General features: G+C 39.6%; 1 protein-coding gene and 1 long non-coding RNA gene across 3 annotated transcripts in view; one reads left to right on the top strand and one right to left on the bottom strand.

The window, feature by feature from the left end:
* The window catches only part of SPAG16 (sperm associated antigen 16), a 924,455-nt gene that overhangs the window by 399,807 nt on the left and 512,369 nt on the right, over positions 1–12,279 (bottom strand). The window contains exon 11 of one of the 2 annotated variants that reach the window (XM_019554226.1): positions 3,378–3,521. The exons of the other annotated variant lie outside the window; for it this stretch is intronic. Coding sequence (XP_019409771.1) covers positions 3,378–3,521 — 144 coding nt within the window. The remainder of the gene's footprint in view (positions 1–3,377; positions 3,522–12,279) is intronic. 2 annotated transcript variants of the gene reach the window in all.
* Positions 7,142–12,279, top strand: part of LOC109322935 — a 76,123-nt gene continuing 70,985 nt past the window's right edge. The window contains exon 1 of the long non-coding RNA XR_002104512.1: positions 7,142–7,337. This is a non-coding gene — a long non-coding RNA (uncharacterized LOC109322935). The remainder of the gene's footprint in view (positions 7,338–12,279) is intronic.

Below are 12,279 nucleotides of genomic sequence, written 5' to 3'. Positions count from 1 at the left end.
GACTGGCCTTTAAGGCATCATTGACTGTCTTCTTTTGACCACCTCTACAGTGTTGACCATTGGTGAGTTAGGAGTATATAACCTGTTTCAGTAGTCAGCTGTCAGGCAATCTTGTGACATGCCGTGTCCAAAAAAGCTGGTGCCACATAAACATGGTTTCAGTGCTGGTGATGTTTGTTTGAGCTAGAATATTAGTGTTAATTTTTTTTCCCTTCCAATTGATGTGGAGGATGTTCTGAAGACATTGCTGATGGCAACGACTGAAAGCGGCCCTCTAGTTGTAATATGCAAAGGAGCAGCTGCCTGGGTTAGGGTGGATTGGTAAAGTGTTTTTGTTTTTGTGAAGTTGATAGTGAATGCAAGCACTTTATATACTTCACAGAAGCAACTAAGAGTGACCTGGAACTCTTCAATTGAACGGGCATACACAACACAATCATCAGCATATTGAAAATCAACAGTGGAGGTGCTGGTTGTCCTGGATTTGGAACATAACTGACTGATATTCCCATCCATGCAATATTGGATGCTGACTCTAGATGGAAGCCAATCAGCAGAGAGATGCAAAATAGCTGAGACATAGATGGAAAAGAGTGTTGGTGCAATCATACTCTTTCCTTGACTCCAATTTTAATAATGAAGGGAGCATTTTCAAGCCATTGCTTAGTTCAGCTGTTGTCATATCATCATGAAGGAGTCTGATGGTGATAACAAATTTTAAGAGGTATCCGAATCTCATAAGCATCTTCCATATGGGTCTCTGTTGAATAAATCAAAGACCATAGTCAGGTCAATGAAGTCCATGTAAAGATCTTGCTGTTGCTTGTGGCACTTTGCTTGCAGTTGGCTAGCAACAAAAATCATACCTATTATACCTCTAAGTGAGGGAGGCAAGTGAGTACCTCTCATGAGGAAGGCAAATCTATTGAGGAAAAAGTGGGTGAGGATATTCCCAGCTATGGACAGGAGCACAATACCACAATAACCAGGATAATTGCTGCAATCTATCTTCTTTCTTGAAGATGGTAATGATTGTGGCATCTCTTAGGTCACTAGGAATCTATTCATGTTTCCAGATTTTCAGAAGAGTAATTTGTAGTTGATGAGAGAGCTCTTGACCTTGGCCCCATGGGTAACCCTACCAGGAGTATAAAACTGGAGTGCAGGGCCTCCTGGGGTCATTGATAGCACACAAGCCTCTATGTAACATCAAGGTTGCAATTCATGGAAGAGGAGTGCTAGGTACACAACAAATCAGAAAACATCTGCTTTCCGTCAGACCTAAAAATATTACAATACAATTTTAACAATCTGAATATATACCAAAAGGGTGGGAGAAAGAGTCTATTATTATGTTTGCTTTATAGATAGGAAAAGGTCATATATTTCTACTCCCTGCACAATATATGTGCAAGATCTGGGTATTGAACTCAGTTTCTTTCATCATTGGGCAGTAGTATAGCCACAAAAATATCCTCCTTTTCAACCCTTGGGTTAATAAATTAGTGGCTTTCTACATCTTAATTCTGACAAATGGTACAACTTTTCCATTTTAGCTTGATTATGTCCCTTCTGTAACAACTGATGTGTAGAAATTCCGAACTGAAAAATGAATACTATGATTAAATGCATTCTGTCCCTTATATTATATTTGCCCATCCATTTGCCCATTTATAGTTGCCTTGAATTATCAGGAAAATATTATAATTTTTTCATATTTCTGTAAGTATTCAAGAAGAGAAAATTCATATTGCATGTAAATAGTGATGTGCCTCACCTCATTTTAAATTTCAGTAATTGAATGAGAAACAGGAAAGTCTATTGAAAGGACTGTATGCTGGTCAAAGACTAATGAGGATTCTTTTCTGAGTCTGAGTCACTGGGTGTCATGGTAACAATGCATTATTGAAATCTGATTAGTATGCCCAGAGGCTTTATAAATGATAGCATGTTCTTCTAATTATGCTCTCTTTCCTCAGTGAAGAGTTTTATGTTTGTAAAGAGGTGAGAGGATGCCATCATTTTTCCTTATCTATAAATCAGATATCAATGTCCTGTGTACTCACCAATTCTACAACACAAGTTATCAATCAATGAAAAAATATTTCTGCTCCCTTAAAGAAAATGGAAACTTTCTGTTTCTCTTTTTACACAGATTTTACTGTGTTTTTAATGTCTTTAAATCTGCATAAGTGTCAGGGGTGTCTTGCAACACAGAGTATTGTTTCTAACAGTATAACTGTAAATGTAGGTGTTCTGAAGTACTGACACCATATTTAGGCTCCAATTTTGTACTCCTCATAGACTCCAAATTCCAAGGATAAAAAAAAATAATGAATGGACACTCTGGGTGCTTAAACAAAAGCAGATCAGGATTCCATTTGCCATTGTAAACAGTTTCACATCAATCCAGAAAAACACTGGTAAACATTTACCTATAGTAAAATTCCACCCCAAATGAGAACACATTTCTTCACTTAGGCCTACAGTTGTGTAGATGTTGGTGTGGGTGTATTAGACTGAATGATGAAGGATGATATGTTAAGCCAGTAAATGCCTTGGAATTAATTTGAGTCTCCTTCTTCCTCTCCCCCAAAGACAGTAGAGATGATATGTTGCAATTAATTAATTAAATGCAATATCAGGGGTCTAAATAGGTCTTTTTAAAGATGAAATTTAGGCTGAGGACTCAAATAGGTGTTGACTGTGTTAAAAACAGAGTCCTACTACAACTGAAAACCCATAAATCCATTGCAAAATCTTTTTAAGGCACATAGCTCTAATCCTACCAGATGAAAAACCTATTTTCTCAGAGTAAAATAATTATACTTCTCAATGGGATGTCCACCAAATCCAATTAATTATCAGAATATTTCAGTAACTTATATATGATTATTTCCTGTTCTGAACATCCACTTTTGTTTGCCAAGTCATGATTTGACTTTTGATGAAGGGCAAGTGGGAAGCTCACAATCTCGCTCCTTAACTCAACTGGAATATTTTAAATAAAACCCACAACAAATTATTAAAAGGAAAATAAACTGCTCAGTGTCACTAAAAATTCATGCCAGGCATGCTATGGTGCATGACCACAAACAGAATAAACACAACTAGACCTGAAAAGCTTATTACACCTTGTTAGATGTTCTGGCACGTGGACAAAGTTTGAGATGTACAAAATACCAAAAGCAATCAATCTTAAGTCAACACTGTGAAAGCCAAAGGTATATTTATCTACATGTTTGGAAATTCAGCAGGGAGCATAGGGTTATACTGAGAATAGAAAATCATCAAAGCAGGCCAGCGAGGGAAGAAAGAGCAAACAAGTACTTCGCCAGGAAGGATTAGGGCTGGTTCAGGGTACTGTTTACACTAACCTTGGATGAAAGCAGCAACCAGAAAGCCAATCGGTGTGACCTTCACCTGTCATAATGATGTTCCCATTAGGGAAGGCCCACATCTTCCAGAGGCGGTCATCACTTGCAGTAACTACGACGTCTTTCCGAGGATGCAAAGCAAGGCTAGGAGAAGAGAGACACAGATTGGAACCGGCATCATTTTCATCAAAAGAAGCATGACTATTTTTAGTAGAAGGTGAGGTTTAAATATTACTGTAATTTTTAGATAGTAAATACAAATATTGACACTTCTAAAAGCTGCAGGATATACAAATACATTGGATGCTGTTGGCCATAACTTGCTTCTACTGAAGTAAATAGCAAACCTCCATTGGATTCAATAAGATCAGTTCTGGCTTCTAAATTTCAAAGCCCCGGTGTGATAAGCCACATATTTATGATATCACAATTATAAATTATGAATAGAACCCTACCTAATTCACAGGGGTTGCCCCCTGGTTTTGCAGGCAGAATGTAGGCCCGGGTAGCTGTTTTGTGGGCAGAGTATGGCTGACCCCTCCTCCCCCTCACACCTGTGATTGGTCACGGGGACCCAGCAGCCCCACCCCTCACCACTGACTGGCTGCAGAGGCTGCCTAGCATGTGTCCCCACCCATTGCTACTGATTGGCTGTCCTCCATGCAGCCCCATCCCTTGCAGCTGATTGGTAGAGAGGGGTAAGGTCACATGACAGGCAACCTTGCAGCCAATCACTGGTGAGGGGTGTGGGCAGCAGCCATATTGCTGGCAGCCCATCAAGCAGGCAGCCCCTCTTTCCCCACTTCCCCACCCTAGCAAGCTACTATAGTGCTCAGCAAGTCCCACCATAAGCTTCAGAGATTCCACAGATTACGCAGGCATTGCCTGGATTTTACAGGCAATGCCAGATTTTGTGGAATCTTCAAAATCTGCACAATTGTGAATTATGTAGATCCCTACTTACAAACCAACAAAAGCAATCACTAACACTATTCCAGAAAAATATCCGTACAAACTATTAGCTTGCTAGTGTGCCGCAAAACAGAAAGAGAGGGCTAAAGGGATTGTCTGCTTGTTTACTAAGCCCATGTGCTTAAGGTCTCCAAAGTACAGGGACAACTAGTTAACTGTGAATTACACTTTTGTACTCATGTTTTATTATTCATATGTTAATCACTATTCATTGCAAATGGGTTATGCTTAACAATCCATTTCAGATAATATATTCCAGCTATGCTATGTATCCTTTGTTTGTATATTGCAATAATGTAAGTATGCTAGACATGTATGTGCTTATTTCAGCTCCAGCCAAACAGTCAAACAATTCAGTTTATTTTGAATTTGCCCATCATATTAATGGGTAAAATGCACCCATGACAGAAAACACAAACCTATGAAAATGATCATAATAGCATCATTTTTATATGCATTTCATTATTCTATATAAATCATTATAATTGAGTAACAATTTTGCACTTGGCCCTGCATCCAATATGGAAGTGAGCTATGCCACTCTGAGTAAATTATTTAGGGCCTTGTTACATGGTAAATTTGTGCAGGTCCTGGAGCTCTTAACACTTGAATTGTCCACACTTTAACACCTGAAACTAGTTTTAAGCACTTATGTAAATCAAAGTTATGCCTCTCTGGGGCAGGATTCTCTGGGTTACACAGTTTCTGTTACACTAAAGTAAAGCCACTCTAGATTACCTTAGTGTAAATAGTCTTTGCAAGAGACTGGTGGCAGAGTAGAGACTGGGGAAGCTTTGGGCGGGCTGGTCCAGTCACTAGGGAAACTCAGCACTGGGCAGACAGCTTGGGCCTGCAACTGTGCTGGCCCCAGCAGCTTTACCTTAGGCCCTGGGAGCCAGGGAAGCTGCAGACACAATGTTCCTGCAGCTGGGAGCCTGGCCAGCAGCCAAAGCATGACTCCGACCAGCCAGGTTCCGGTTTTGGGCGGTACACACTGCCTCCACATGCGCTGCCCCACCTTTTTCCCTGAACAGGTTTTTTTGACCCCAGAATCTTCCCCTCACTCCAGCGCTGCAAGGTAGCACCATGAAGAATGCCTGAATGTGCAGTGTGTGGCACTGCAGATGGCTATACTTGTCTGGATGCAGCCAGGGAGTGCTTAGTCACCACCTATATTTATCTACCAGAGGCATAGCAGAACAACTTTTGCACCCTGGGTAGCGGCTGAGCATCCAGAAGCTCTGGATGCTGTGCTGCCAGCAGTAGCACTTATTTTGCACAGCCCACCTTTTTTCCCTTTCCTAAAAGGCAGTGCCCAGGGATGCTATGGTTGTCCCCTTCCCCAAGTTATGCTACTGATGTGTACAGTGAGAAAAAATAAGAAGTTTAAGGTGTTCTGTTGACTTAACCTCATCTCTTTGGAACAGAGAAGTTTCTCAGCTATTTGCAGAGCGAGGTTCTAGAGGGTCTGTCTCCCATCCTCTATTTCTGGATACAAATCACAATTGTTTGGCCGACGTCCTTTGTTTTCATATTCACCTCTCCAGGTCTCCATGCCTCATGGGTTCCCTGCAACTGGACAGGATTGTAATTTGCTCTTTTTACCCATCCTGCCCAATCATTGGAAGCCATTTTCTTTCCTGTCTGCAAGCCACTGAGACACTTGTCTTCAAATCTAGCCTTTAACCTTCCCATCTATCCTTTATATCATCTGTTCTTCTTTCACTGATTAAGGTTTCTATAATGCTTTGTGCTGCTCTGTAAAAATAAAGAACTTACTATATTGGAGAAAATACAATATTGCCATTGGAATAGAACCCACAAAATACGTTTTAGAGACTTTTCTTTTTAATTGCAGAGCTCCTACAAAATGATGTTGCTACCCAAGATTTTTTTTTCATGAAATTGTACAGGCATACAGTGAACACCACTTAATTAACAGCAGACTGGTGACATAACTGCTGTTGAGCTGCTTATCAAAAAGGGAAGCCCATTCATCCAAAAAAAGTTCCATATGCAACCTTAATTAGGCAGCTCTGCCTTCATTTTTTGGCAACCAGAATTGTATAGATTTTTGCTTCATCTTTGTTCATAGGGCCTAATTATTTCCAGCACAGAAGACTTAGCATGGACTGGGGTGGTAAAAAAAAAATCCAATGACAGGACATGTGTGACACAAACATTAGCTTTCTCCTCCTCCTCTTCCTCCCCTTACTTTTTGTGTTTGTTTGTGGGGGAGGAAATGTCCAGAAGAAGGCAGTGGTGGGAAGACAGCCAGAAACAGATGAACTCTTAGATATCTGCTGCTAAACTGTGAAAACAGGTGTATTTGCATCTTGTTTTAGCATTAGAAGCCATTTAAATTCTTTTGTCCCTTGCTGCAGTAGATATATAGTGCTTCCAGTAATTTGTTTTCAGAACATTTATCTATTATATTCATTTATCTTGACTGAACAGTATATAAAATACAGAATTTTAAAACATTGGCAAAAATTTTTTCAATGTAAGTACATACCACACGAATATACACAAAAATAATGTTATCATTGTAAAAATCAAGTAATTAATTTTGGCATTTCCTAACTTTTAAGATCTTTTATTTTAACTTGATTTGACCCCACTTGTGAATTCATTATGCTACAGCCAAACTATGGGATTCTCAGAGCATTACTTCCATTGAATCCATTCCTTAATCAGTGCACAAGATAGGCAGCACTCAATGAAAATTTTTAACAACTTTCGTTTCATGCCACATCCCTCTGAGGCAGAGAGGCATGCTTAGGCATGTTTAATTTTACAGATGGAAGACAGCAAGACACAGAGATACTAAGCCAAAAAATATGTATTAATTGTTTGTGCCTGCCATGGGATTCCTTGGATCTAATTATTCAAAGTACTTTACATTTTTGTAGTATTATTTATGTTCAATGATCAGCTCTTGGTAGGAGCACTGAGATCTCCTGGAAATCTGGCCCCAGGTGTTTCAAGGTGAGGACCCAGAAAATATGGAATACAAAGTTAATAATCATGAAAAGCTTGCTTTATGTGATCCTTCAAGCATCACATAGGAAATTTATGTCAGAACAAAGGATAAACCAGGTTTCCAATGTGGCATTCAAAAGCCTTAACCACATGGGGAAAAACCCATAATATCAATTTTAGATGTTTATTAATAAAATAATAATTTAGTCTTATGATGTTAAGTTGTTACAAACTTGTCTTTCCCTTTAATGGACTTTAAGATGATTGCAATTATTTTTATAGTGAGGACACTTTGAAGAGGTTGTTTTTTCTGGTTGTTTATTTTATTTGATGAGAATTGCAGGATACTTAAAAATGTTCCAGTAGGCTTCTGCTTGTTCTTAGTCATGAACCAGTCTCTAATATCAAAAAAGAGATAATCCTGTTGGGAATATTAAACATAGCCCAATTAGTCTTATGTCTAAGGTATCACGATCAAAGGGTAAGTATCACATTTATGCAAAGCCATTCCAAGGAACTTTGTATTTTTATTTACTATACAAAATATAAACAAAGTTGGATTCAGAAGAAGCAATGCAATATCTACAACCTAAGATGCACTCACTGAAAAGGCCAGAAGGTACTACTGTATCACATAAGGATCTAAAAACTGTGCCTGTTGGAGATGCGAAGACTGAGCCATCAGCCTTGGAATTATAGCATCTTAGAGAAGTCGGGCTAGAAGGGAACTCCATAGGTCATCTAGTCCAGACCCCTGCCTGAGGCAGGATCATCTGTATCCAAGCCATCCTATGCAAATCCATAATCTAACTTCTTAGTAAAACTACCATCAAACCTGACTCAACACAAGACATAACACCCTAACCTGTCACAGATAAAGCAGGGGGATCATGGCAGCCAATGCCCCACTCCTGTTAAAGGTGAATATATGCTCAAGAGATCCCAGGTAAAATACCACACTTTCAGCTACAGAGGAAGGCAAAACCTCTCCCAGTCCAGACCAATTTGGCCAATCTGAAAACTCCTTCCTGAACCCAAATATAGTGACTGGGCTGACCCTGAGTTGAGGGGCAAGACCCTCTAGCTTTAAGACCCAGCATAAGGAGGACTGGCATATCCCAACCAAGATCCCCAGCTCTGACTGCAGTCAACACCCAATTCCTCTGAGGAAGATCAAAATAAATTAATAAAAAATCCTGATACGTAGTAGAAAGCAGGGTGGGAGGAGTGAAATCCACTCCCAGTCCCATGTGGCAATCAGCAAAGCTCATGAGCACACGAAATACCCATCACCAAAAATGGGCATAGCTACCTATGGCTATCGCTGCCCAACCTCTTCTTGAATACCTCCAATGACAAAGAGTCTACAAGTTCCCTAGGCAGTTTTTCCACTGCCTTACTCTTCTAACAGTGAAGATTTCCTGATATTGAATCTAAAATTACTTTGCTGCAACTTTAAGTCATTGGTCCGTGTGCTTGTCTCTGCAGCAAGAGAGAAAATTTTCCTTCTTCTTTATAGTAGCCCTTTAAGTATTTCGAGACCATAAACATGTCCTTGCTTTTGTCTTCCCTGAAAACACAAATTTGGGTAAGATGGGGTTGGAACAGGAGTTGATAAAAGATATATGATTAATTTGTATGTGGCTATAGGAACTCCTGTTTTTCTCTTGGAGAAGAAAAGGGTAAGCAGTGCTAAAAGGACATAAATTATTTTCAAAACACATTCCCTCTTGGGCAGGCAATCATACCAGTTTCTGCAGTTGATCCTACTCCTTTCCTGAATACCTCTCCTGTGGAACAGGCAACCAGTTCCACTTCCTTCCTATCTTATTTAGAGCTACTTAGTCCTACCTGCTAGCATACCATAACAATGACTGCTTGACATGTAATGCAGGAATTTACCACTTGAATTTAGCATAAATGAACCCCAAACCCTTGCATTCTTATTCATATCTTTAACATTTTCCTCCTTGAAGGGTGGACAAGGAAGGAAAAAATATGGAATAAAAGCAGGCAAAGAATGAAACAGAACATAAGGAAGTCCTGTAAAACAGAAAACAAACAGACCGTCCCTCCTGTTCCTCTTCATCACAAACACAAAATCTCTTGTCAAAGGGGCATTCATAGGATCATAGAAAAGTAGGGTTGGGAAAAACCTCATGAGGTCATCTAATCCAGCTCCCTGCTCAAGGCAGGATCATCCCTGACTACAAGTACCTGTCTAAACTGCACTTGAAAACTTCCAGGGATGGAAATTTCATGCTACTCTAGATAGCCTGTTCCAGCGCTGGTTCACTCTCATAGTCAGAAATTTCCTCCTAATCTCCAGCCTAAATTTCCCCTGTGGCAGCTTGAGGACATTGTCCCCCATAGCCATCTTTTCTATAACTACCCATCAGGTATGTGAAGTCTGTTATCAAATCTCCACTCCCACCTCAGTCTTCTCTTCTCTAGGCTAAATAACCCTAGTTACCATGGATTTCCCCTTTTATTAGGGAAAACACAAATTTCTCCTTTTGGCAGAGAAACCTGTGATACTCCAGTTTTGCAAAGAGCAGGAACCCCCGCCCCCCTGCCCCAGCAGGAATTTAGGCTATGTGAGCATAAAGCAGGAATCAAATTTAGGCACAAATAGCTAAGTCACATTAGCACCGTGTAGACAGTCTAATGCTCATTAACACAGTGTGCGTCAATGGATACACAACACGTTAATGTGTATTAGTGCATCTGCACGTGCTAACGTGACTTAGCTATTTGCACCTAAATGTAATGCATCTTAATGTGCATTAGCATGTCTATGTGTAAATGCACACCTAAATCTCCTTAATGCACCTTAAGTAAAATATAGTGAAACCTTGACACTTGCAGTGAAGATCTACTGTAAATTACTCAGTTTTGCACATTAGCAAATAGGTGAACAAACATAGAAAAAAAATCAGGGATTGCACATAATGCTTATGGCACCTTGCACAAAATATTCATTATTACAAGTTTAGCTTATTTTAAATTATTGATGATATTTCATTATGTACTCTAATGCATAATAGAGTCTTTTTTAAGATTAGGGAGAGCTGGTAAGCAAACTTCCATACAGTCTAGCTTTCTGCTACAGTATATTATAGCTATATAAAGCTTTCTGTAATTTTTTATGACAGAGGTGCCTTTTTAAAATTATATATCAGATGGATTAACAATGTAGAGATAAGAGATAAAACTTTACAAGTATTTTTTGTAATTTTACATCCATGGGTAGAATGTAAGTCTGAGGGGAGAGTCTAAGGCAAGTTTGAGAGGAAAAGGAGTCCAGGAAATTTGGCAGTACTTTCAAGATACCCTATTAAAGGCACAGGAGCAAGCTATCCCTATGTTATGAAAGGACTGAAAGTGCAACAAGAGACCAGCCTGACTAAAGAGCATTCTCTTCAATGAATTGAAACTCAAAAAGGAATCTTACAAAAAGTGGAAACTTGGTCATAGTACTAGGAAAAATATAAGAGCAGCACATAGGCATGTGGAGAGAAAATTAAGATGTCCACATCCCAATTTAAGATGGAACTGGCAAGGTCTTAAAAGGCAATAAAAAGGAATTCTACAAGTATGGCAAAAGTAGAAGGAAGACCAAAGAACCTTTAGGTCCCTTGCAAAATGCAGAAGGCAGTCTAATTATAGATGATGCAGAGAAGGCTAAAATATTTAATGCCTTTTTGACCTCAGTCCTCACAAATAGGAACAGCTATCAGATGATGAGCACAGTTGGCAGCAAAGATAGGGAAAGAGAGAAAAGCCTAAAGAAGTGGAAGAAGAGATTGGGATTACTTAGAGAAGCTAGATGCTTTCAAGTCAGCAGGGCCAGATGAGATGTATCCTAGGGTACTGAGGGAATTGTCTGAGGTAATTTCAGAACCTTCAGCTATCCTCTTTGAGGACTTGTAGAGGTCAGGTAAGATCCTAAGTGACAAGTATAGTGCCCATCTTTAAGAAAGGGGAAAAAGAGGATTCCAGGAATTATAGATCAGTTGGCCCAACCTGGACAATAATGGAGTAGGTCTTCAAGGTGTAGCAGAAAGGCCCCTTTGTACATTTTCCTTCTGGACATGGATATAACAGAAGCCCCTTCTTGCCCTGCACCCCCCTCTTCATTTTGTGCATTTCTTTTCCTTCTAAGTATTGGCAGACACCTAGCACACTCATTGCATGAATGTGGCAAGACTCAGAGCCAGCCAGAAAGCTAAAGTGGCTCTCTGTAGAAGAAAACTAGAAACTACATCTACATATCAATTAAGCTCAGTGTCACTACAGAAAACAAAAGAACTAAAATATCCACTGCTAAGTTTGTAAATATATCCTGTGCTAACCTAACTCATTTACTGTCCCCAGTAGGCTTTGATCCTCACTACCTCACATTGTATTTTTATATATTTTTCACAGTGCATTTTCATATTTCATCTGTCTCATCTTTACATGGCATTTTGTGTTTTATATTTTATACTTTTAAACTCTTAAGGAATGTAGAATGCAGTTATACCCTGAATCATTGTTAAAACTGCATTGAAATTGTAACTGTAAAGTGATAAAATCTGTTAAGTGAATGTGAGTGAATGATAATCATCAGTAGACAATAGCCTAGCCAAAGGAACTCCATTTTAAGCTAATCAAGCTAAAGAACTGATTCTTGGAACTGAGCATTCACCCTATAGACTATTCCTGTAACCCATGACAATACAGCCATTAGGTCACTAAGTCAAAGGTAGACTCCCAAAACTTCAGGTACCAGCAGGCAGAGACCCCCGTGACTAACAGCTGTCAGGTACTACTCAAGACCCATGTGGGACAGCGACCTCTGGATTGGGTAGCCAAGATGATGCTGGGGGATTACACACGTCTGCCAGAAAGGGATAAAAAGCAGTAAAGCACGATCCTCAGTGGTGCCCTCCCATCCAGCACCTGA

The sequence above is a fragment of the Crocodylus porosus genome, unplaced genomic scaffold, assembly GCF_001723895.1.
Source record: "Crocodylus porosus isolate Cpor-Errol unplaced genomic scaffold, CroPor_comp1, whole genome shotgun sequence".
Lineage (NCBI taxonomy): Eukaryota > Metazoa > Chordata > Crocodylia > Crocodylidae > Crocodylus > Crocodylus porosus.
This window is presented reverse-complemented; position numbering and strand designations above follow the sequence as displayed.